The 25900-nt window shown below is 36.6% G+C and overlaps 2 protein-coding genes across 2 annotated transcripts in view; both read right to left on the reverse strand.

Annotated features, from left to right (window-relative positions):
• LOC149776060 (uncharacterized) overlaps positions 1-22614 on the reverse strand; it is a 71294-nt gene extending 48680 nt beyond the window's left edge. The window contains exons 1-2 of the mRNA XM_089940973.1: positions 22268-22614; positions 12553-12624 (exon numbers count right to left, since the gene is read on the reverse strand). Coding sequence (XP_089797099.1) covers positions 12553-12624; positions 22268-22493 — 298 coding nt within the window. The 5' untranslated portion in view covers positions 22494-22614. The remainder of the gene's footprint in view (positions 1-12552; positions 12625-22267) is intronic.
• Positions 10289-11799, reverse strand: LOC149776061 (uncharacterized). The gene is made up of 2 exons (XM_089942543.1): positions 11761-11799; positions 10289-10831 (listed from the first exon to the last, which is right to left on the reverse strand). Exons 1-2 carry the CDS (start codon positions 11797-11799, stop codon positions 10295-10297), a joined length of 576 nt encoding a protein of 191 aa, XP_089798669.1. The 3' UTR covers positions 10289-10294.
• Positions 22615-25900: the final 3286 nt, after the last annotated feature.

Below are 25900 nucleotides of genomic sequence, written 5' to 3' on the forward strand. Positions count from 1 at the left end.
ATCGACATATTGGATGTTAATTGTTCCGCGATGTTAACCTATAATATGCACTCTATTGAATTTATGAGGAATGTATGTATTTCTCGGCGACTTTATTTTAACTAGTGGCATGTGTACTTCCAACATACTTAGCACAGGTCAATCAGATTGTCAAGCAGGGAAAGTATACAGCATCTCCGTTGTTCGAGGTGTACGAACCAACAACAAAATCGAATTAGGAAAGAAGAGAATATGTAACTGTGTGGCGTGGATTAGTTTTATTTTCCTCAATGTGACTCAAAATAATTTAGCATCATCGATCACAATGCCTAATACCTAAGCAGAGTTGACAATGCAAATTAAATAACACATTATATGAATATATATATATATATATATATATATATATATATATATATATATATATATATATATATATATATATATATATATATATATATATATATATATATATATATATATATATATATATATATATATAGTTGAAATCACATTAGAATTGTTGTTGGCGCCCGTGACTAGGCCGGTGTGAGCAGCATCGTGCCGCTGACATGAATCCTGAAGAACGATAGGTGTTGCATGCAGTGTAGGTATGTATCGTCGTAATACTTTGTAAAACATCAAATGGAGGCAGCAGATTTAATATAATCGTCGATATATCTATTGTGTCATGAACAATATCAACATTCTCAAGAATTATTTTATCTCCTTTCCATCGATGGTTTTAGGTACACTGATGAACAACGTTGTGATGCCTGAGTATTGGCGGTGTTATTGGTATTGTCAATTTAGATTTTATTCCCTCAATGTCAAATAAAATGTCACAAAAATGTAAAAACCTAGACGTGCCCTCCACTTGGAATATTACCGCTGGCTGTTTGGAGACCTCAGCTGAATTCGACTTATACTGAACATCGTTTGTTCTGCGATTTACCAAGCAGAGGTTAACTCCTGTGCAACGCCTCAAAGGAAATATCTTCGAACCGAGACAGTGTTTGTTCATTATTTGGTTAGTATTCTATCTTTTGCGAGACGAATTTAATTCGCTTCCGATTGACAGATTCGCGATAGATGAATCAACAATGCGTTGCTAAGCGGTTTCATTAATTAATTTATTAACCGGTGCTGGGCATTGTCACTTTTCATGAAAGTGTAAATGCTTCTGGTGCTTCTTGCTAGCCCTGATTGGTTAATCCATCCTTAGTTTGTTTAAAGAATGGTTCAGCTCATGCGGCCAGAGCCGCTTGCACCGTATGTGCCCCTCTAAACAAATCACGAGCAATAGAACAAGACAAGTTTCGTAATAAGTCATTTAAATGGATTTTCTCAATTTGATAACACGTCCTGGTAATACTCGTCCACATAGTTCTCCCATTCTTTTTAAATATAATTTTATCTCTAATGTGAATATCGTCAAGGCCTCACCGCACATTTTCAGCATGTGCCTTGATTAGTACACAAGCTTGAAACGTCAGCAAACAGTAATGACACTGAAGATAAACGGGTGCAGCTTGAGTCGTCGATATCATACCACAGATGGGCTCAGTTGGGATTGAAACATACATTGTGTAGCCTTGTGGTGCTTTTGTTGTTAATGTTGAAACTTCCTAACTGCCACTGATGACGTGGCATGTCCAATTAACCTGCGTCTTTGAGGTAATCCTGACAACGCCTTGCGTGAAACTGCCTCCCACGTGTTATATTTGATGGTCGACTGGAATTTCGTTCATATATTTCCACACTTCAAAACGTTCACTGTCTAATATCAACGGCATATAATGGAGATTCAATCGAGGTAGCAAAGCTCAGTTTACTGTGGTAAACGCATATAAAAAGCCACACTTTGTTCCGGTCACCAAAGGGTTAATCGATCGCATCTCATTATTTATTGTTTCAAGTTCGGACACGCTCCTGACAAGAGTGTTAATGTTTTTTTTATTTTTAAACTATCTTTAATAATCATTTTCAGTCATATCGTCACGATATCTGGAGTGTAGCATTAATAGTGATGTCTAGCACTGGGGTATAATGCCGCAGACATGTAGCATCATGTCCCACCTAGTCCTAACACTAACTGCTTGATACAGCCTGCCAAGCAGGCTAGCTGCTGTTTTTTGGACGTCTTTGGTATGACTAGGCCTGTGTTCGAGGCGGGGGTATTAATTAATTAGGCCAAAGGCGATGTATCCCGTGGGAAGAAAACACCGTTCTAGGTTATTCCGGCGTCTGCATAAAGCACTAACTGATCTTAAGAGTGTCTCCAACCAATTAGTAGCTTCATGCGGCTCACACATTCCACCAACACATTCATCACTTTTATTTCTGTTGTTTTCCATTATACTGGCAAATGCTTCGAGTTAGGGTTCTGACTGGTAAAAGAATGCAAGTAATGCTGCAATTTTGTATGTGTTTGCATATGTATTGTGACCTGGGAGGTGTAGGAGATTGCTCTTGTATGCGTATGTATTCGGGATGTAATTTCAGGTATTCATAGTGCAGTTTTAGGTCCCAGATGCTCGCTTGCCAGTAGATACAAAAAACATAAGCCGCTGACGTCTAAAGATTCACCTGCTGTCACAGAAGCGATTAAATGAATTGACGCACGGGGACCGCTAACATGGCCGCATAATTTCCAGGAGCCGTTCCTATATTTGTTATTGTTGTTGTTGTTTATGGGTTTAATGCCATTTTTCAGCACACGATAGGCTATACATGGCTACCAGATTTATTCAGGCAATCTGTCGTTGATATACACTTCCGAGCTACTGTAGTATAATCACCACCGATAATACCTGGTTCATCAGTTATTCATGGTGGTTACAGAGCAATCGCCGTTATATTCCCAGATAAAACAATGTTATTTTAAGATGTTGGTGGATCAATGAGAGTCGTTGATGAACCAGTAGAAAACATATAAATAGATCGCGAGTGATCAGTAATTAAATCACTCATGATATTATACTGTCATATCATCAAGTTAGTGTTGCTCTGATTCCTGGTCAGACTAAAATGCCTCAATCGAAAGTAGCAAAGAATTGTGGAATAAAAATAGTATTGAATTAGAACAGACCGCAGGTGGTCCAAATAAACAATCACTAATAGAACGTCAACGCAGGCACTTCATTGACTCCACTGTATCAAAAACAGTTGTTATACTTAACTTTTATGAGGGTGACATTAAAGACGCAGTCAAGACGGGTATTAGATTTCCGCATCTTTGCAACTATACCAGTGCTGATAGGCGCTGCAGTGCCAGTTGTGGCAACGGCAGCTGCATTTGGTGCTATTTGAACTGCTGATGGGATGACACTGAAGAGAGCAACAAGTCGCAGAATAAAAACTACCAAAAAAGGGAAAGGTCTAAGACTGCTAGGAACCCCTCATCCATGGTACTAGAAAGATTTAAGACTTTCTGGGATGCTTTGTTAGACGCAAAGTGTCTCCTTCCTATTTCCAATTCTGATTTAGTTGATGCTGCCAAGCGATTAAGTAAAAGAAATTCAGAGGTGTTTATATGCCTTATCAAGCAACAAACTAACTGAACCGTGTTGAAACCGGTATCATTAATCTTGATGGAAGTTCTGGTCCATGTACTCATTGGGTTGCATACGCGATTGATCTACGTAGAGTCATTTATTTTGAATCCTATGGGTTGGCACCACCAAAGTAAGTTTTAAAGTATGTGGACGGACATCAAAGCACTCCCGTCTGGTATTCAATATTACCAACACAGACAATAATAAATCCGCTAAAATGTGGTCGTTTAGTAATTGCTGTACTCAACGGTGTGTCAAGGTCCCTGATATTGTCAGAGACACCACCACATACAGTCGTGCATAATTATACAAGTAGACGGTATAGCCGTCTACCGTCGTTTTAAACAGACCTTAAATTATAATGGTAGATATTTACGGGAGATCTTCTTGCCTGAGCAAAACTCAGCAAGGTGACTTATTTAACTATGCAACCCATGACGAGGTCAAGGATGAACTCGCTAATCTCTTGTGTCTCTCAAATGTGGACCCAAATGAATTCGTTTTTGTCAGGATAAACAAAGACGATTAAAGACGAGATATATCCCGTTGACAGATATAATTATGCGGTTTCAAGATGCGTCCGAAGATAACAAATGGTGTTTGCTAAAAACAGCAAAATTAAAAACTCGTAGGAATAAGTCGCAACATTCATGGGAGAGATTACTGGACGCATCGTAAGAATTGAAGACAGCATGTATGGCGATCTCAGGATGAGAAAATTACAATTATTAATGTGAGAAAACCAAAATCAGACGATGATGTGGTACCAACTGATACGTAGACAACAACAACAACACAATCACAAATGAGATCAGTACATATGTTTTTAAAACCGGTGATACAATGACTGGCAAACTCAGTTTGGCTAAAATAATAGTTACTTATTTGAGAGAACCATTAATAGACGATGAAGCTGCAACAAAGAGATATGTGGACAACAGCAACATTTTGATGATGACATCGTTAATGACAATCATTGAAGGATCGACCACATTTAAATCTGAATATTCTAATAATATAACCGCGTTTATAACTTTTCGCAAAAAAATATAAATGGACTCTAAAGACAATATTTATCGGTATTGAACTCTCCGAAAACGAAAATATCACCAACAGTGTAGTATATACAGTAGACACCACTCAATAATTCCATCAAACATACCGCTGAGGTTACCTGTATATACAGATGTTCAGTACTCAGCACTACGCCTTTTACGATATTTATCACAAATTCAAGTCGTTATGCATCATCTGGATTCTCTGGATATATGTTAGTGATATATCCAGACAATCCAGATGATGCATAACGACTTCCGAAGAAAAGAATTTAGGTTTGGTGTACTATTGGTGTATTTGTTTATATACATATTTGAAGGTCTATGTGTGTAATTCATGTACACGTTTCAGGGATTTTGGGGTACAGATTATAAGAGTTACAGGGTATAGCTTATATACATTTTTTAGGCATTATTAAATGTTGTTCATATATCTGTTTATTAGATTGTTTGTATAGTTGACATTCATTTTTGAGGGATTAGTAGGATAATTGATGTACATTTCATATTCGTGTTTCAGGGATTAATGAGTGCAGGTTTTGTATCTGTTTCAGGGATTAATGAGTGCAGGTTTTGTATCTGTTTCAGGGATTAATGAGTGCAAGTTATGTTCATATTTCAGGGATTAATTTAATCAGGGTTCCCACGCTAACGGAAAATGCGGAGACACAGGCATTGGCACATGATCGAGACAAGTGGAGGGACATGGTCAGATGTTCAGCAGCATAGTGCCTCAACGACCACACTAGGTCATGAGACTGATGATGATGATGATGATGACTATTGGTGTCTTGAATAAGTCGCTAAACTACCACCTACTTAAAATTGAATGAACTCCCAAATCGAGGTTCAACATTACAGATATAATCAAGCATGTGAGTGGCAAACCAAACTGAAAAATATCGTTGAAGAGTATACAGTAAAAGTACATAAATATCGCAGACTTGAAGTTGTCGTTGCCATAGTTGTATAGTCGGCATACGCAGGTATCGCTGCAACCGGCGCATTGCTATCAACAATCACAATGACATCGCCAGCAGTTATAATAATGTGTTTCAGGTGCAACAATAATTTCTAGTATTCTTAATATCATCGCAAAAAATATCTAGCATAATCCAAATTATCTTTGTTGATATCATCAGGTCTTAGTGATGGAATAATATCAGATACTGAGTTCACCGAAATGATTAAGATTTACCATGAAGCAATGAATGTCAGAATCTACGTCCGATTTAGAAAATCGGGATTTAAAATTAAGATTTAAAATCACTGGCTTAACAACTAATAGACAATGTTGTCATCGCAAGAATTACTACAGCAGATCGTCGCTAATGCAACTCCTTCAAGAACAACAATGATATTAGCAAGCTCAACCAGTCATGAATTTAGCGTTAGCTTTCCAAATGTAATTCCAGCGAAAGAAATAGCACTAACACAAATTCGAGTATATCATAGTTGGCCAAATATTAGATCAAATTCATTCGGTGGGTTTGCAAGCAAATAATTCTATGGTATTTGCGTATAAAAATAGACCCGATGGAACTCCCACTGGGCACGTGGTTGATATGCACACATGTAGCTATCAAATTGAACAGATAAAAGATGAATTCCAGCGCAGCATCAAATATATATATATATATATCCTTCATCAATCTAAACCGTATTGGGATGGCCTTAAGTAGTATATGTTAATTAAGGATAATTAGCATGTAAGCCTGTTGATTTCTTCGCGGACAAACGAGTATTTTAAAAACTTCCCGAATCTCAAAAAAAGGTCCATGGAGTCCTTTGAGGTCTACTTTCACTGCGTGTGCTTTTACAAAACTTCAGGCAATGGAACTAAAATGTTATTATAATAAATATATTAATACAGACGAATTCCTCAAAAACATATCAATGATTTTTCCAACAACATCAAGTCAGAATACAAATACGTGTTTGATCAGCTGTAAACTTCGTTTTAAAGCGTCACGCAATATTATAGCAATGATACAAAGCAGAAGATCATCGCAACGATACATTTAGAATGGGTTGTATCCGATCTTGTGTTTGCCAGTAAACTTATCATTGAAATTTAATTAATTATTTATTCTGATGAAGTAGTTAATGTTTCAACCATTAAACAATCATTCCTGGATGCATATGTAATTACAGAAGAACAATTACCTACATTCATAATGCCATAATTTAACTCTGAAGAGTTAAAAAAAATCACTCATCGCCGTCATCGATAACAATTTCCTAGAAGTGTTGCCGTATAGAACAAAATAACCCCGCTATCAAATATTCTCGTCATATTTACCTGGAATTGTTAACATAATAAACTTTTGTCAATTTTGTATGTGATTTTATTAATGGATGTTATCAAGTACATTAGTCAGGCTCAACATAGATATATGTTATACATATTTAAACCACAACCAACCCCTGGAATTTTGATTCTGTAAGAACCCGTTAATCCGGTTTATCTGTGATGTCATAATCCACTATCATCTATGATTAAGTTCAAGCTTACTGACTAAATCAGACACTTGTTTGATTCACAACAAGACGTTTTAAATATTAATCAGTATGCAAGCTCATAAAAATCTTCACGCTCAAGGAACGTAAAAAACATTTGTTTTGCAGTGGAAGTTTGCGTTTTATAAACTATTATTCCTTGATTCAGTCAAGTGGTATTATATAGTGTATCAAAATTTGAGAATGTTTGAAGAAACAATGAAATATTTGAAAGAGTCGTCAGAACAATCTTGACACTTACATACAGAAAAATGTATTAATACGCGAAGAATGTTTTTTTATTTACGCAAGAACAATTCAATGAACTGCAGCAAGAACATGTTCTGAATTATGCACATTCTTGTATTGAATTTTATCAGATTAAAAAGTTATCTGATTCTGATAAAATAAATATTATTATCGGAATAAAAACAAATATTATAATCGGAATACAAATAAATATTATAATCTGAATTTTAAAAAAATCTTCTTCGCGGATTCTTGTCTAGATTTCATATATCTAGTGGGTAAAATGATACTCAAAATAATAAAAATCAGTTAGATTTCATAATTCAGTGGGGTAAATGACTCAAAATAATGAAAATCACTCAGAATTTATAATTTGATGGGGAATTCATATTGTGGAAATATCATCCCTTATATAATTTCAAAGACTACGTTAAAACATAAAAAGAATTAAAAATCTGCATCCTTCTCTCCGCATGAATTGCTGAAAAGATTCGTAGATTATTATGAGATAACTGATGATCATAGATCACTTGATCCAGTATTAAAAGAACTTAAGAAATTAATCAGACTACATCCAAATAAAATTCAGTGTGAAATAATTTCAGAAACTCCTATGAATGTTTTTGAACGTATGGAGACCAGTTGATGTGATACTTGCAAGCATAAATGATAGTTCGTGATACACGTCGAGAACAATTATTTCTGTAACATACATTTTTTTCTCTCAAATCTACCCGTACCATTGTATTATCGCACAGCAGATACTGGACGGCAAAATATGGACGTTGAGATTCCAGGTTGTGATAGTAAGCAAAAGCTTTTGTTATATGATATTGTTTTAGTTACTATGAATGTTGTTGAGATTGCGTTAACGATGGACAAAACTCCATGTACGCTAGGATATGTTACAATATTTCATTTGTCACCAAGGACTAACTATTTTGAATACTAATATTTGCAGTGTTGATGATCGCATCGAATGGTCAAATTTACTTTATCTCACAGCAGTGAAGATAGATAGTATTAAACTGACCCAAAATGACAGAATGTATTGCTCACAAATCAAATGCTTATTTCATTGTTTATACGCGACCAAATATTTTCCTAACAGATATTTTTCTTTTACCCTGCATATACTTGACCTGGTGTATCATTTTAATGATGATGTTCAATGATTAGGAGCTATGAATAATACGAATCTCCAATGATCATTTGGGTATGACGGCACAACACTTTTCATTGAAACTATGTTCGATGAAAGAGTATCAGACCATTTGGGAACCTGACATATATACAATGCGAATTATTTAAATATGTAGTAAATAAACTGTATATATTAACTGCAAAAATGGTAAAACAGCTCGTGGAAAACTATAACATTACATAAATGTGAATTCGAAAAGCATGATAAATTAGTTCTGTCATGAGAGTTGGTTTCATATGATGAGCTGAAATATTTACAAATATACTATCCATGGGACAAATGTCACGCAATACTGAATTCGACTAATGAGTACAATACTCTATACGAACTGGTAGATAAATCTATAAAAGATACAATGCATAAGAGGCTAGTTTTTAACCATGTGTAATGACGTTTATATAGAATACAACATTATCAATAAAGAATAAACAGTATTTGCAAAAATTTGTATGAATAAAATTAGTCTTAACGACAGTAACATTCCATTCCTCTCAATGTGACTCTTAGCTATATTTCAAACCTTTCTCCGATATATGTACAGAGTATCTGTCTTCCTATATCATGTAACCACAATACAGGGGGATATCTAATCAGTTTCGGACCAAATTCAAACCCTTTCTAGCGAAACCCAGCCCTCTCACCACTTCGATAAATGATATAAACCCCCAGAATTTTCATAACCTTCGATGAATGCTTACATTAGGAACACATTTTTTGAACGAGATTAGTGAGCACTCGCTCATATATGCATGTATGCAAATATGAATGAATTGTTGGATGATGCATGTTAGATGTGACTGTTTATGCTCAAAAAGAAAGTCGAAACAGTCCAAGATTACGAAATGGTGATAATTCGGTAGAATTATATAAGAAAGAATTATATAATTGTCTATATAATACTTAAATTTACCTTTATAATATAAAATATGTATCTTGAATAATGTATTTTAGTGAAACACTTCGAGGATCTCAAAGCGACTAGTAAAATCTGATCTCAAGAATGAACGGATAAAAACAGTAACGTTGAGCTTTAAAGGGCTTGTATCTACTATTGTCAGTGACCTCAAGATACCAATCACGTTAAATGATAGGTTTTGCAAGGTGATGATACTACAGCTACTGTGCCTTTGATTAAACTCAGAAACAGACAAATATATATGGTTGTACATCTTTCACATTAGTATGAATTAACAGTAGGCAGCATATCATATTTCGGGCCATGTGCTACCAAGTAATTTTGCCAAAACCTGATACATAGAATAATGCCTATCTCAGCTTACCAAACGCTAATAATAGAGGTTATACAAAAATGTCCATTCCTTAGTGGTTATTTAATGAATCTAATCCATTTTTATTAACAGAAAAGTAAAAACAACAGGCAAAGTAGACATGCTACAATGCTGTTAGATATATGTAAACATTATTATAGCTATCTGTCTGTTATCTATACGATAGTGAGTGAAGATTAACATGTTTGTGTGTGCCACAAAGGCTACATACGTTTCTAAAGAGGGTTCAAAAGAGATACCTCTGGATTTTATATATATTCATATCTTCTTTTAAACTTTATTAGCAAGTATCTCTTAGAAACATAATTACCATCCTGCCATTAAACAGGTGATGGGAGTAATGGAACAAAGAACTTGAGCGGAAGTGGAGTGAAGACCAGAGAAACGTTTCGAGTCATGATGATTTATTACAAATCAATGAATCCGTCATTCAACATAAATACACAGGCTGCCATAATGACACTATTTTGAACAAACAACACATGATATAACTCGTCCTTGAACATATGGAGGGCATGGCAAAGACCCACACTGGGCTTGAACCACGTGCATAAGATGGCCGTTATAGTCGGCAAAACCTCCGAATACCGGATCCGGATTCGCATCAACACACACATAATTTGAGTTCCCTACGTGTCCATAATAACCCGACATCAGATAGCCGGTATATTCCTGATGCCATCCTGGATAGCAGTCAGTTCTACCTGGGATCATAAGAGTGGTTGTACGGGGCGTTCTACATACGCAGCAAGAGGCATCGTCTTGCATAGAAACAGTTGAAAAGGGGTTAGATCCACTGTAAACTTCGTACTCAGCGCCGTATATATAACCAGTGTAAACAGTGCCCCCGACGTGCTTTCCCCAAGTCGGAACATCCGGTAAGCAAAGAAAGTCAGCAGCCCCTCCACTATGTGAGTAGTGAGATCCAGCAGTAAAGCCTGGTTTAAAAAGGGATAGATTACTATTGTAGGTAATAGTGTTTGGTAAAATTTCTCTTTCCTAAATGCAGTCGGAATTTACCCATCATCAACAGTAACGTTTCATATTGTTTAAACCTAATTAAATTCCGTTAATTGTAAATTGCACATTTTTTTTTTTAAATTTTCGGTACGATTGATGCGACATAACTTGTGCAGCCTATACACTGAAAGAAAGAAACAATTTCAAAATATCATATTTCGAGTAATTAAGTAATAGTACCGCAAATTGATGCACAGATATTTTAATACTTTACCAACAACATAATTTTGCTTTCGAAAAGTATTTAATTACTTCCTCATATATGAAAACACCCTAACGCATGCTTCCAAGCGATGTTTGATTGTGTATGTATATATAGGTTATATTCATTTTGCTGCATGGAAACTGATATTGTATTATCTTAGCTTGAGCACTAAATGGAAACTGCATTTATTCTCAAGCATGGAAATATTGCTTTGCTAAATTTGTTTCACTCATCCCCGTTTAATAATGTACTTCTTGTTTTCTGTAAGGTTTGTCACATGACAATTACAATGTTGAAATAGAGAAATAATGATTCTTTATGACTTATATTGAATAGGTGATTGCATGTCACTGAACACTGCTTCCAGTCTACAGTTATTAACACTTATAAAAAGAGGAAAAATTACAACATGATGTATACATCTGCGTTAACCGTTAAGAGAAACAGCATTCCCCTAAGGTAGGTAGTGACGTGGATTGGTCCAAATGCATTACGTTTAGGGATACTATGTTTTCCAGAGTATGAGATGTTAGTTATTGAAAGTGCAATAACTAAACTGGGAAATTTCAAAAGATTAAATTGTATCGGCTTTTTTTCTTTCTTTCTAATGTATCTACCTCTGTTAGCGTTGATAAAAAATGGCCTTTCACCGCTAACTCACATTTTGAGTGATGCACATTTGAAGTACGTGCTAGATGTATACTTCATAATCCAATTTATATTCATCAATCATATACAACATGATTGAAATTAACATTATTTTACCAATAACGGAGACATACAGAGTCCTTTCTGAAACGGCCTTGTTAGCTATAACAGGAAATTCCTAAGAATTAATTTTCTCTGTGCATTAAATCAGATGCAGGGAACGAAATTCTAGGGCGAAACATTGAATACACAAATTAAATACGATATATGGCCCACTTACGGTGAACGCTTTGGATCACACTAGACACTCTTAACTTAAATTCTGCCCAACAATGAGACTTAAAACTTTATATTTTTCCGCAAACCCATATCATAGCTGTAAGGATGCTGTCCTTTCAGCAGTAATGAAGTCTTTGTTTTCCCACTCTGGATAAAGCAAGGTGATTTGTAGCTTATTGTAATATGTGTTCTTTTATTGATCAGATCCTATAAATCGAAACAATGAACGAATACAAGAATATCGGCAGTGAAATCTAGTCATTAGAAAGGACAGATTATGCATAAAAGGGGCCGTACTTTAGAAAACTTGTATTTAGATAATGATCATACCCTTCCATTACAAAACATGACTAAATATATATTATTGTTCATGTCACTGCAAATTTGGAAACCTAACTCGATATCTAGAAAAGAAAGCCATAATGGTACAAAATGCTTGTAAATTATACTTGAGGATGAGCAATGTTAGATAACTAATATAATAAATATTGATCTGCATTTTAGCTTAACGTATCCAAGAAAATGTTGGAGAAAATGTGTCTTTAAATTTAAATGGACTTGCCCTTACCTTTGTAAACAAATTCTGTATCATTGCCTGGACACGTTATCCTTCCCCATCTCACGTAGGTTGATGCATGTCCTAGAGATGAAATAAAACATATTCATTTAAATGATTCATGGTTTATTACACTATTAAGTACGCAGAGAACGAAATTGATGTGCTCTCCTAAGACGTGCTCAAGTCTCCTTTACAAATCAGTTTCTTCTCATGGAACTGGCAACTCTTTGTATGTCATTTATAGCCAATTACTTATGATCAAATCTATGCTTGCTTCTGGGTCTACAGTTGTACATAGCCTAAGTATCCAACACAGAGTTTAGCTCTTTGAAATATCGAAGAGTATTCTAATGTTCGTACAGATGCAGAAAAAGCTGACAATAACAAGACCAACGTGCATGGTAACCTCAAGAAAGATATATAAACAACCAAGAAAATGTGAAAATGCGTCAACAGTGAAAATGAGAAGCAGAAGCTGTAAAACCTTGACGGAATAAAGAATGGTTGCCAAAACGGTTGCACAAACATACGACAAAGGGCATTAATAAAAACACGCATCTCTTCAGTACATACTTTTGTGCAGAATGGTCATATTTGGGAAGTTAGACTAGAAGTTGTCCTTTATTTGGGAAGTCCAAAATCATCATCATTTATTTTGTTGTCTATAGGGATAACTTAGGTTAAAATTGCTAACACATATGTATATGTCTAGAAACAATAATGCATTATTATGCAGCCTGCATCAGAAGACTTGATATAAGCCTAAAATCGTAGGGGGAAGAAGTATGAATTACTCTAATAATCCAGTTCACAAATGTATTAAGAACGAACTATGTTTGGGTTACAAAACTTCACTAACCTATGAAGGAGTTGTTTGTTTAGTCGATCTAATCTAACTCAAAGATGATATAGAATATGATACAAATATACATCTAAAAGAGTAAACAGTTAAGAGATTCACGTTGATTAAGTTAATGTCTATTTTGTTGTGTATCTATATCAATCATTGCTATATCAGGACACTTTTTATTCATGAGAATCAGAGCTGCTGTGTGGGTGTGCAATTACATTACGACCTACATGCTTTTTGGAACCCTACACATCGCGGTTGGGGACTTAATTTACTTCACTTTCACGCAACGATAATGCTCCGAAGCTGAGCAATAAACGCACACAAAGCACTAGCGCGCCTAGGTCAGCGCGTCGATGGCGTCTCCACCGTGGAGGGGCTTGAAGATTTTCCAAATTGATATTCGGACAGCCAACCAAATAAGACCACCCATCAAAAGACCGAGACGTCATGAGTGTTTTACAGTCATATATAATTTCAACAATCTGAATGAACACAACCAAGAGCTAGTTCAATTTTACCGCATATATGCTGTAGGAGACTGGTAATTTAAGTTATCGGGAAAATTGTTCTTTCGGGCTAGGGTGTTCTTTGGCTCATCAAAAAATAAATTGTTTCAAGTAAAAGAAGTACGTCAGCATGTCATTTTATACTACAAACTAGAATACAAAAATTGTTTTCAAGCATATACATCCCGCCCGATTCTTTAGAAACATATGGTTGCTCCTTAATACAGACTTGACTTCAACAAATGTTCAGTAGAACTCTTGATAGTGATCATTCTAAGCACTGTTAGCATCAGAAGAAGATGTCAATTTCAGCATGAGAAACGTTATTTTGTAACACTGGAATCCAATTTACTTGGCGTGTTGCACTGAACGGCTCAATTTATGGTCGTCATTAACAAAGGAAGTTTGGTAATTGTTCCTAATTAATCAGAATTCAAGATATATTTGTCCGAATAATAATGTGGAAAATGTTCAATATGTAAATTCGGAGATTTTAATTTCTAACAAATGCATTGCAATCTTCTTCGATGTTGCGACATTTATAGTACATTCTACAAATGAGAATTAATGCATGGGTAACGATCAGAACTTGTGGGATATTGCTTCATTTCAGTGAAGTATGAAGGCAAGGATGCTGTAAATGTATCGTTCTGTATTATTCTGTTCACTCCAGACAGTGCAATGTCGCTGACTTTCGTATGATAATTAACACAGTATATGGTGCATACTGCAACAGCAATACGGGAAAACAAAGCGTCTGTACCTTTCGATAGCATATTATTGAGAAACAATAGTAAGATTCATTGCGTACAATGTACTGAAAATAGATCTAATAGCTGTTCCTAGTTTTTGTTCCTTTTATGTAAATGATTTGGGTAGATGCAGTAGAAGCAACTAAACCATTTTGGGATAAATGTAGAAACCAAATTTTTTCTCAACTGGATCATACTACTACATAGAAAACGTGACAAATGATGGCATAAATATGTTTCCGCTCAAGATCAAATACTCGCCTATAAATAAAGCTTAATTACGGTTTATAGACAAAACTATCTTTCAAAAGTTAAACAAACGTTGAACAAATAGTTCAGATCAGTGTTATGTAAATATTGTTTATGCTGGTTCGAGCTGTCGTTCTCTCTTTATATGTTAATTACCACGTTATCTGTAAAAGTGTACGTTGCATTAAGCACTAAGACCCGTTAATGAAATGTCCTTGAAAGTGTCATCATAGTCAAACTGCATAATCTGGTGCATTTCTCAGTTCAAGAAATTTAAATATTGCTCGTTGCAAAAACATAACATGTGTAATTTATTCTCATGTGTGGTATACAGTAACACATTCAATGAACAACATCAATAAAAGAACTGTTCGAATCAGTTTTATCAAGTTATGAGATAAGGAGGATATGATCAAATTAGCAACAGTAACATATTGTCAATTTAGGTCAGCTTTCATGATTTTAGAAAAGAAATAATTTTTCATGGAAGTTATCACATCTTAAAATCATATCTCCAAGTGATTTATGTGACTTGTAAATATTAGCACAACATACCACACTAGTTTTTTAACATGAAGACAATATATGCAAATTAATATTCATTTTCAAATACGTTTGCAGATGTTTATGAATGCATTTTTCTTTATTATGATTATCTTACAGTTTAAAGATAGGTTTTCAAAAGTTGAGCACATGGGGAAACGGGTTTATCTTGAACTATATCCTTTGGCAGCACAAACCTCGAACGAGTGCCATAACACGCCAGTACGTCAGATATGATGATGTGATTTCATGTCACTCATAATGCGTGTTTTAATGATGCGAACACGATCTAAGTAACTGTCCAAATGACTTTCAGGATGTTTCACATTTTTGTTACTAATTCAGCATTTAAAGAAAAGTGCAGTTTTTTCTTCTTCGTCCAAGCAAACGACGAATAACACTTTGAAATATTTTAAATATCTTCCCTCAACTCATCAGACGTCATTAGTAATTGATGTATCAACACTTCATTATCCGAAAAGTTCAGGACTGATTGTACTGAAAGGTTTACTGTTGGTGTTGTGAATCTATCTTTGTTCTGATCGTCGTTTATGGACTGTTTCACTTTGATAATTATATCTAAAATGTTTGGTTTCAGTGATGAACTGAATAATTTCAAGTCTGCGTTTAAATGCACACCAAACTCAACTAGGACTGCAGGCTGAAGCTACTGGTAGTGGTGTTATTGTAATGTTCATATTATTTTCGAATCAAGATTTAAAGAAAGACAAATTAAATTTAAATTTAATAGTGATCACATCGTTTCAGGTTTTCAATCGGTGATATCTCCCATGCCAATATATATCTTTGTATTTTGGCAGATATAAAGGACGTGCGACACATACCAAGGCAATGTTTAGATTCTACATTTTAAATATGTTTACCACATGTCATGTCTTCCTTGTACTTCATGTGTCAATACTTATAAGATGATATATTACACTGACATTTATTGTCAATGATACTTGGGGGCTGTAAATGCATTATTTATTAAAAACAATCAAACTCAACAGAAACGTTAGGTTAATATCCACTGAATTTACTTTCCACCTCTTCATTCTTCTTTGGTCTTTTTGCTGAGGTAAAATGTAAACATTACATATGAAATATTGCAGATTTATTGCAAGAAGAAGTTTTTATTCAGGTAAGCCGGTGCTACATGTACAACAGAGGCAAAACTGTATATTATGTTCCTTAATAATTTTATCCAATCTCTTGACATGTTTACATATTCTTATCAACGAATATGATTATATATATATATATATATATATATATATATATATATATATATATATATATATATATATATATATATATATATATATATATATATATATATATGTAATTACTGTATCGGAATCAATCTCTATATACCAGACATGGAAACTACTAAATGTGGATATATATATATATATATATATATATATATATATATATATATATATATATATATATATATATATATACACACGTACACACATACACACAATAGTTATGTTTCGGGATACGCGCCTTACTTGAACATTAATGAGCGAGTATCCCTATGTTGCTCGCACTCGTAGAAATTAATTGAATATGGTTATAAATTTAGTTCGCTTTTTTACAAGGTTTAAGTGTTTAGTATTTTGTTTGCTATTCCGGTTTACATTTGTATTCAGAAGAAGAAAAAAACTAAAGATTTTGCTAAGATTTTGCTGTAAGAAGAATATTTCTTCATAAATATAAGAACATTGAGTTTCCTAATTTCTGTATTAGAGGTTGACTACTCTTCCAGTTCACTTTCAAATTAGAAAGAAAATAATAGAGAGTGAAGAGGTAAAATCAATATTTATTAAATTTGAAAACCTCTTATGTATTTGCTTGTTTTCCATTTATAAACTTATATGAGAATTTTAAGACTAGATTTTTTGAAAAAATAATGCCTTCAACAATTGATACTACAATATTAGATTTTAAAAGGGTTTTAGCACTTTGACTATGTTTAGAAAAACTGTTTGTATGGAATAAATAATGAGCTCTTAGGACTATGTCAATCGCACTTTGATTTTTAGACGTTGAACAATAAATTGCTCTTTCGGACCGATAAAATAACCCAAAGTTGTCATGGCAATTTTCAATGTAAATGTATACTCGTGAAAATGAGCTCCAGGAGGAATCACATGGAGATTAGAAGGACCGATATGCAGAATATGCAGTTTGGGCAGCAATACGCTGATCATTTGCCTAAATACTGCCAGCTAGGTTGTTTTCAAGACAAACAAAGGCTTTTTTTCTTCTGACCGTGCCTCGGGCATCCACGGAATTACCAACATGTACATTCGACATATATCTAGACAAAAGTAGGTGGCACTTTTTATATTGCTCAAGCACTTGAACTTTTCTGATATTCACACACAAAACACATTCTTTTATTTTGAATTATCTTATCAGTTCGGAAATCTATGTTCTGTACGAGTTTTAAAGACTTTAATGATCTGCTTTAACAAGTGTATTCCGATTTGCATTATCTTTCTGTTACATAACACACAATTCTGTATGGAATATTGCCATTATTGAGTATGGGTAAAATATATAAAGCAAATTTAAACATTATGAGCACAAGCTCGAATTCCAGCTCAAAATGTTTTTACCAACATTTTGTCCACTTTTTGCAAGAAAATATCTTTATGCTGACACATGCATAGTTCGGAAATTTTAATTTAATGTTATATTTCAAGCCGAATAATGTATTCATGTACAGTTATAAAATCGCTTGAATAACAGGTGACGTTAAGCAAAGTTATTGTATATTAAGGTCGATGCATGGGAAAATACAAGAAAAATCTTTGAAAAATTGTGTGTTATTTACTTATATATGTAACAAGATAACCGGGTGGGATATTTCGGATTAACAACAGAACACGTTTTGACGACACAGACATATGGTTTAATGTGGCGATTTATAGGAGTAGTGGATTACGAAGATGTGTGCGTATTTATAATCCAAATATTGGATCTATTTAACAAAAAACGCACAGTTTCAAAGATGGAAAAAATATACAAATAAATTTAGTTCAGTAACCCTAAAATACAGGATAAATGATTTCACAAATGATTCAATAATGGAAAGATGAATATAGTTCACTCAAATAGTAAACGATGCAAGTCTTTACACATAGTAAAAAAATGTATTCGCTCAGGTAGCGAAATTATGTCACTAAACAAGAACGGATATACAATCTATCCTTCCAGTCCTGAATAATACACTGGGTCTTACTAACTCAAAATTAGCATACAGCTAAAAATACATGTGTGGAGATGCACTCCGTCACCCGTGCACCATATCCGCTCCACAGCTCCTCCGAATCAATTTCACAACCAATATAGACTCCGGACCCTCGGAATACTATGATCACTTGAAATATTAGACCCTCCGGATACTTGAAATATTAGACCCTCCGGACCCCCTGGTCCTTTGAAGGCTCTACAGCTGGGTCACCTTAGTCACTCTTGACATTCCGGACGCTAGACATTAAACACTCCGGCACCTTAAACGCTCCGGACACACGGACGTTTCTACACTCTGACAACACCGGACACCCCGGATATTCCTACCATCAAAAACTCAGCCCTGCAGCTGGAGTTGTGCGAATCCTTTTAGCAGGCCGCTTGCTGACAAAACCATTAGTATTGTAAAGGTCCTTTACATGTAGTAACGTATTTATACCTTTAGAATTTTCGTTATTCCTTATCGAAGGCACCTTGCACGTGTGGCATAGGACGAATCGTACTCACGATTTCGAAATACATAGACCATGATATAATCACCCTCGGGTATCGTTGTACAGAGAAAAGAAACGAAACCCGAGTACATGTATTTCATTAACAACCTTTACACCATTCCGTGACAATACCTCCCCCCTAAAAAAAAAGTGGTATCACTTTTAGAACAATCACGGAATGTGAACAATGAATCATTAGAACTTCCAATTTTCAGACCGAACGAAATGATTTGCTAATTACACCCTACTTAAAAAATCAGCTTCCACATTTTCTGACCCTCGAATTGCCTCGATTCGAAAACTGTATGGTTGCAAAGACAACGCCCAACGCATCAATCTTGCATTGGTGACCTTTGCTTTATTCAAATATAAAAGCGGCTGATGGTCCGTTTGCAAGGTAAACTCCCTCCCAAAAATATATGTATGGAATTTTCCTATTCCCCATACTAAACCTAGGCACTCCTTTTCAATCACGGAGTACTTTTCCTCTCTAGGGAGCAATTTCCTACTTGCATAAGCAATGGGCAATTTCATCCCCCCTTGCTCCTGTAGCAAAACAGTCCCAAGACCCGTATCGGAAGCATCAGTCCTCAGTATAAAAGGTTTATCTATTTCCGGCAACTTTAAAATTGGTGCACTTACCAGTTCGTGTTTTAGAGTGTTAAACGCTTTTTCCTGGCATACACCCCATGAAACTTTATTCGGTTGCCCCTTCCTAGTCAAATCCGTTAAAGGGCTGGCAATAGCCGAAAAGTTGGGGACGAATTTCCTGTAGAACCCGATTAGACCTAGGAAAGACCTTACTTGTTTTTTGTCTCTGGTCTAGGGGCATCCCTGATTGCTCCTATTTTATCTGGATGAGGTTGCAACCGGCCTAGTCCACTTACCAGATGTCCCAAACATTCCAAACTGGAATACCCTATGCTACACTTAGTAGGCCTAACTGAAAGGTTTGCAATGTGAAGTCTATCGAACAGATCCCGTAATACCTTAACATGTTCATCCCATGTATGTGTGTAAACAAAGATGTCGTCTACGAAGCTGTCGACGTTTTCCGTTCCGTTTAACAATTTGCGCATGAGACGAACGCACGATGCACCGGCGTTGACTAAACCGAAAGGCATAACTTTAAATTGAAACAGTCTTTTGGGAGTCACGAATGCCGTTAACTCGCGAGCATTATCGGCGATGGGTATCTGCCAATATCCCTTGCTTAGATCTGATTTGGAAATGTATTTATGACCTGCCAATTTGAAAATACACTTTCCATATCTGGCATTGGTTCTGCATCAAATACGGTGATCTTGTTTAATTGCCGAAAGTCGATGCAAAACCGGTTGGTCCCGTCTTTCTTTCTGACTAACACCACGGGGGACGAGTATGGGGAGTTTGAAGGTTCGATCACTCCCTGATCTAACATTTTCATCACTTCTTCGCTGATTGTCTCCCGTGCATTAAAGGGTATCGGATATCCTTTAATCCTGATAGGCTCAGTGGTATTCAATTTGATCTCGTGTCGAATTAGACCCGTACGGCCTGGTATGTCCGTGAACACATCTGGATATTTGGACAAAACCTCCATCATCTGTGTACGTTGACCCTCCGATAACTCAGGGCATACATTTGTCTGGTCAATACTTTCTTTACCAACGTCCATGGGGTATTCAAGGGGTATTTCTGTGCTGGAGACGAATTCCGCTTCGTCACCAGACCTATCCTCTATCACCGCAACGCATACTACATTCAAAATCCCTTTATCAATCGTTTGTCCAGGTCTCGCTATGTAGAGTTTAAGCATATTGGCATGAAATGTCTTGGACTTCCCCTCCATATCAATGATATAATCCATTTCGCCTTTCACCTGTCTGACTTCATATGGCCCTTTCCATTGGACTAGCAGCTTGTTGTTATTCGTTGGGAGAAGCACCAACACTTGATCGCCTACGTCAAACTTTTTACTCCGAGTTCCTCGGTTGTAGTACTTGGCGTACCTACGACTAGATTTCGCGAGTTCGTCTTGCGCCATTTGACAAGTACTTTCTAATCTTTCGCGCAAATCAACTACATAATGGTATGTGGTCTTAACTTCTTCGTCCGCGACCTCGTCTGTCCACAGTTCAAGAAGTATGCGCATAGGACCACGAACTGTCCTACCGTACAATAGTTCAAACGGGGAGAAACCCAAGCTTTCCTGAGGAACCTCACGATATGCGAACAGAAGGGCGTTCATATATCTATCCCAATCCTTCGGTCTTTCCGCACACATTCTCCGCAACATTTGCTTCAATGTGCCGTTGAATTTCTCGACCAATCCATTGCACATAGGATGGTAAGGTGTTGTGCGTAACTGTTTAAGGGACAACAACCTACTAATTTCTGCCATGAAATCTGAGGTGAATTGCGCTCCACAATCCGTAAGAACCTCTTCGGGCACTCCGACCCTGCTGAACATGTCTACGAGCGCTTCGGCTACACGTTCGGTTTCAATTGATGGCAAAGCTATGGCTTTTGGATATCTGGTAGCGTAATCTACCAGTGTCAAGATGTATCGGTTTTTCCGATCTGTATGCGGAAATATTGGTCCTACAATGTCGATAGCTACTCGTTTGAACGGAGTATCTATCAAGGGCATCTGACCTAACGGTACTCTAGTTACCCTGCCCTTAGAGATCGTCTTCTGGCAAACGTCGCACGAGCGACAGAACCGCGCTATGTCGCTATTGACGCCAGGCCAATAAAATTCTCTTAATACCCTATCCGTTGTTTTCTTTATGCCTAAATGACCTGCCATACTCGACTCGTGCGCGACCTTTAATACATGTGCCCTAAATTTCTGGGGAACCACTAATTGCAAGAACTTCCTATCCGATGTAGAGTATTCCCTGTACATTAAACCCTTTCGAACAAGGAATTTAGAGGAACCCCCGTTCTTACACTTTCTCACGGTACCCGTTAATGCCTTCTCAGAGGTTGCACGTAAAGACGCGTCACCTTTTTGCTCATTTTGGAATTCTTCGCGGGATATATCAGTAATGGCTTCCGGTACTTTTAACTTACGCAAAGGTTTATTTTCCTCCTTTACCTGAGCCCTAGTTTGCACTGCCTGGATGATAGGGAATCGGAAATCTGCTATGGTTGGGAGGCTAGAACCCGGTACGTTGCCAATCGTCAGTTCATAGATCGGGTTGGCTACGCATAAAGCTTCCACAGTCCCGGTCAAAAAAGGTGTATCTATCATTATCCTTGCAACTGGAACGTGGTCGATTGTCTGGTCAAGCAACATGCAAGGTGATTTAACCCCAAGCAATTGATCATCGCGGACTAAGCTCCGTTTCACGACTACAGTAGTGCATCCCGTGTCTCGTAGAACGGTGACTTCTTGTCCGTTAACAGTGCCGTTTGCGGTCGGCACCCTTGCCTCTGGAAAAATACACGTGCCGATTGATTGGATCACATCGAGACTGGTCTCTGAACGCACCACCGGTTCACGCACCGCTTTCCGCTTAACTTGCTGGGAAACATTAAGTTTTCCATTTACCGATCTTCTGCCTTTAATGGCTACCGCTACTTTCTGGACTGGTCCCTTCCGCTTAGGACAATAGTGGGAGATATGACCCACTTCCTTGCAAATGAAACATTGCATGTCACTCCGCTTCCCCTGGTTACTCCTACCAGATTTTCCAGGTTCCCTGGGTTTTCTGTCGTTGACCTGATTCCCACCTTTGACATCTCGCGTGATGACATTCTGCGAACCTCCCCGAGCTTCGGCGAACAAATCCGCCTGTGTGGCCATTTCATGTACATTTGTGAAGGATCTTTCCTTCAAGAATAAATATAACTCCTTGCCACAAGTTGTTAACAATTGGTCACGAAGCAAGAAATCGACAAGACCCTCAAATGTCTTGACGGATTTACCACATTCCACCCATAGCTGCAAATAATTGCAAGTCCTACTGACGAACTGGGTGAATGTGTCGCCTCTCTCTGGTTTATTATGCTTAAACTTCTTGCGAAACCCTTGCTCGGTTAGTTCATATTTCTTGAGAAGTGCCTCTTTCAACACGGGGTAATTGAGCGAATCGGCCGTGGATAAACGCGAATACACGTCTAACGCTTTACCTTTCAATAACGCGCTAAGATGGAGCGGCCAATCGTCTTTCTTCCATTTTTGTACCGTAGCATACCTCTCAAACCTATTTAGATAACTATCCATATTATCTTTATCGTCTTCAAATGGGGGCAATTTTGGACCTCTCAGTTTAACATCATGTTCCCCCTCTTTTTTAGCTTGCAATAGCTCAGAATTTCTTAGATATTCCTTCTACCGATTTCTATCTTCCCCTTCTAACTTCTCCCTCTCTGCTTCCCTTTCCCATTCTATCCTTTCCCTCTCAGCCTGTTTCTCTAGTTCAATCTTACCCTTCTCTAATTCTATCATTTCCCTCTGGGTTTCCCTTTTTTCCCTTTCTATTTGTTGTTCCCTTTCAAATTTTTCCCTTTCTATTTGTTGTTCCCTTTCAAATTTTTCCCTTTCTAATTCCCTCTCCTTTAATCTTTGGTCCCTCTCCCGGGCTTGTTCTTCACGAACGAAATTTCTAAGGGACTCTCCCTCATAACCAAATTGTTTCCCCAGTTCTACCAGTTCTTTCATAGAAGACATTTCAAAAATTTGGTGGTGACCAACCTTAAAGTGCAGTTTTATACAAAACACGTAATTACCACAAACCGTATTTTCTTTCACGAAATGCAACAAAAATATTAAATACAAAAAATAAAGTAATATTAGGTATCTACCTAACCTTGGTGCTTTGTCAAACGCATCTGAAACACACAAAAAGCATACAAATATAATAAAACAATTTCAGTGCTGTTATATCCGAAATGATCCCACTTCTGACACCATTTGTAACAAGATAACCGGGTGGGATATTTCGGATTAACAACAGAACACGTTTTGACGACACAGATATATGGTTTAATGTGGCGATTTATACGAGTAGTGGATTGCGAAGATGTGTGCGTATTTATAATCCAAATATTGGATCTATTTAACAAAAAACGCACAGTTTCAAAGATGGAAAAAATATACAAATAAATTTAGTTCAGTAACCCTAAAATACAGGATAAATGATTTCACAAATGATTCAATAATGGAAAGATGAATATAGTTCACTCAAATAGTAAACGATGCAAGTCTTTACACATAGTAAAAAAATGTATTCGCTCAGGTAGTGAAATTATGTCACTAAACAAGAACGGATATACAATCTATCCTTCCAGTCCTTAATAATACACTGGGTCTTACTAACTCAAAATTAGCATACAGCTAAAAATACATGTGTGGAGATGCACTCCGTCACCCGTGCACCATATCCGCTCCACAGCTCCTCCGAATCAATTTCACAACCAATATAGACTCCGGACCCTCGGAATACTATGATCACTTGAAATATTAGACCCTCCGGATACTTGAAATATTAGACCCTCCGGACCCCCTGGTCCTTTGAAGGCTCTACGGCTGGGTCACCTTAGTCACTCTTGACATTCCGGACGCTAGACATTAAACACTCCGGCACCTTAAACGCTCCGGACACACGGACGTTTCTACACTCTGACAACACCGGACACCCCGGATATTCCTACCATCAAAAACTCAGCCCTGCAGCTGGAGTTGTGCGAATCCTTTTAGCAGGCCGCTTGCTGACAAAACCATTAGTATTGTAAAGGTCCTTTACATGTAGTAACGTATTTATACCTTTAGAATTTTCGTTATTCCTTATCGAAGGCACCTTGCACGTGTGGCATAGGACGAATCGTACTCACGATTTCGAAATACATAGACCATGATATAATCACCCTCGGGTATCGTTGTACAGAGAAAAGAAACGAAACCCGAGTACATGGATTTCATTAACAACCTTTACACCATTCCGTGACAATATATAACAAATTAATAGCTACTGATTTTCATTAGGATTCATAAAACGGATTGTAAAAGGATTTATACTCACCCTTTGATGTGTCCTTCACCAGTCGCTGAATTGTTCTTTCTACCCTTATCAGTCTTTCTAAAACGGTGTTCGCAGAGGCACTGCTTGTACGGTATCTTGCTTCTAACGATGATATCGCTTGAGACTGTTTGCTGATAGCGAGGATAGCGCACAGTGAACACAGAATTGCAAACATCTTCTATGTGTGTATAGGCAGTCTCAAAAACTTAGCTGTTCCTTAGACAATGTGTTCTCGAGTAGATAATGTCTGCAAAAAGACGACTGAGGGCTATTGAGGTATTGAAAAATATATGATTTGTTCCTATAGTTGAAATTCCTCTTAACCAGTCCTTAAATCTCCCCTTGGAAAATAGAGGTATCTCGATAACAGGTGTTACATTCCCATTGGTCACTCACTTCATTTACGATCGTTTTATTTTAACATTAGTTCACAGATGTCTGCGTGTCGTATGCAGTATAAATGTATCATATATAAGTAAACATGGTACAAAAATGCACATAAATCTTCTGTCTCTCTCTCCCTCTACGAATTTGTTTTATTACTGTAGGGTAGCATTTTATCTAAGGTAAAGAACTTCCTGCCCAGCACCAAACACTTCATAGAAAAGATCACACATGTGTCTAAACTATATACATTGGTACATCGGTAGAAAGTTAAATAGTTATTTCTGTATATTAA

Source organism: Sinohyriopsis cumingii, chromosome 18 (assembly GCF_028554795.1).
Source record: "Sinohyriopsis cumingii isolate HCF-2022 chromosome 18, ASM2855479v2, whole genome shotgun sequence".
NCBI classification, from domain to species: Eukaryota; Metazoa; Mollusca; class Bivalvia; order Unionida; family Unionidae; genus Sinohyriopsis; species Sinohyriopsis cumingii.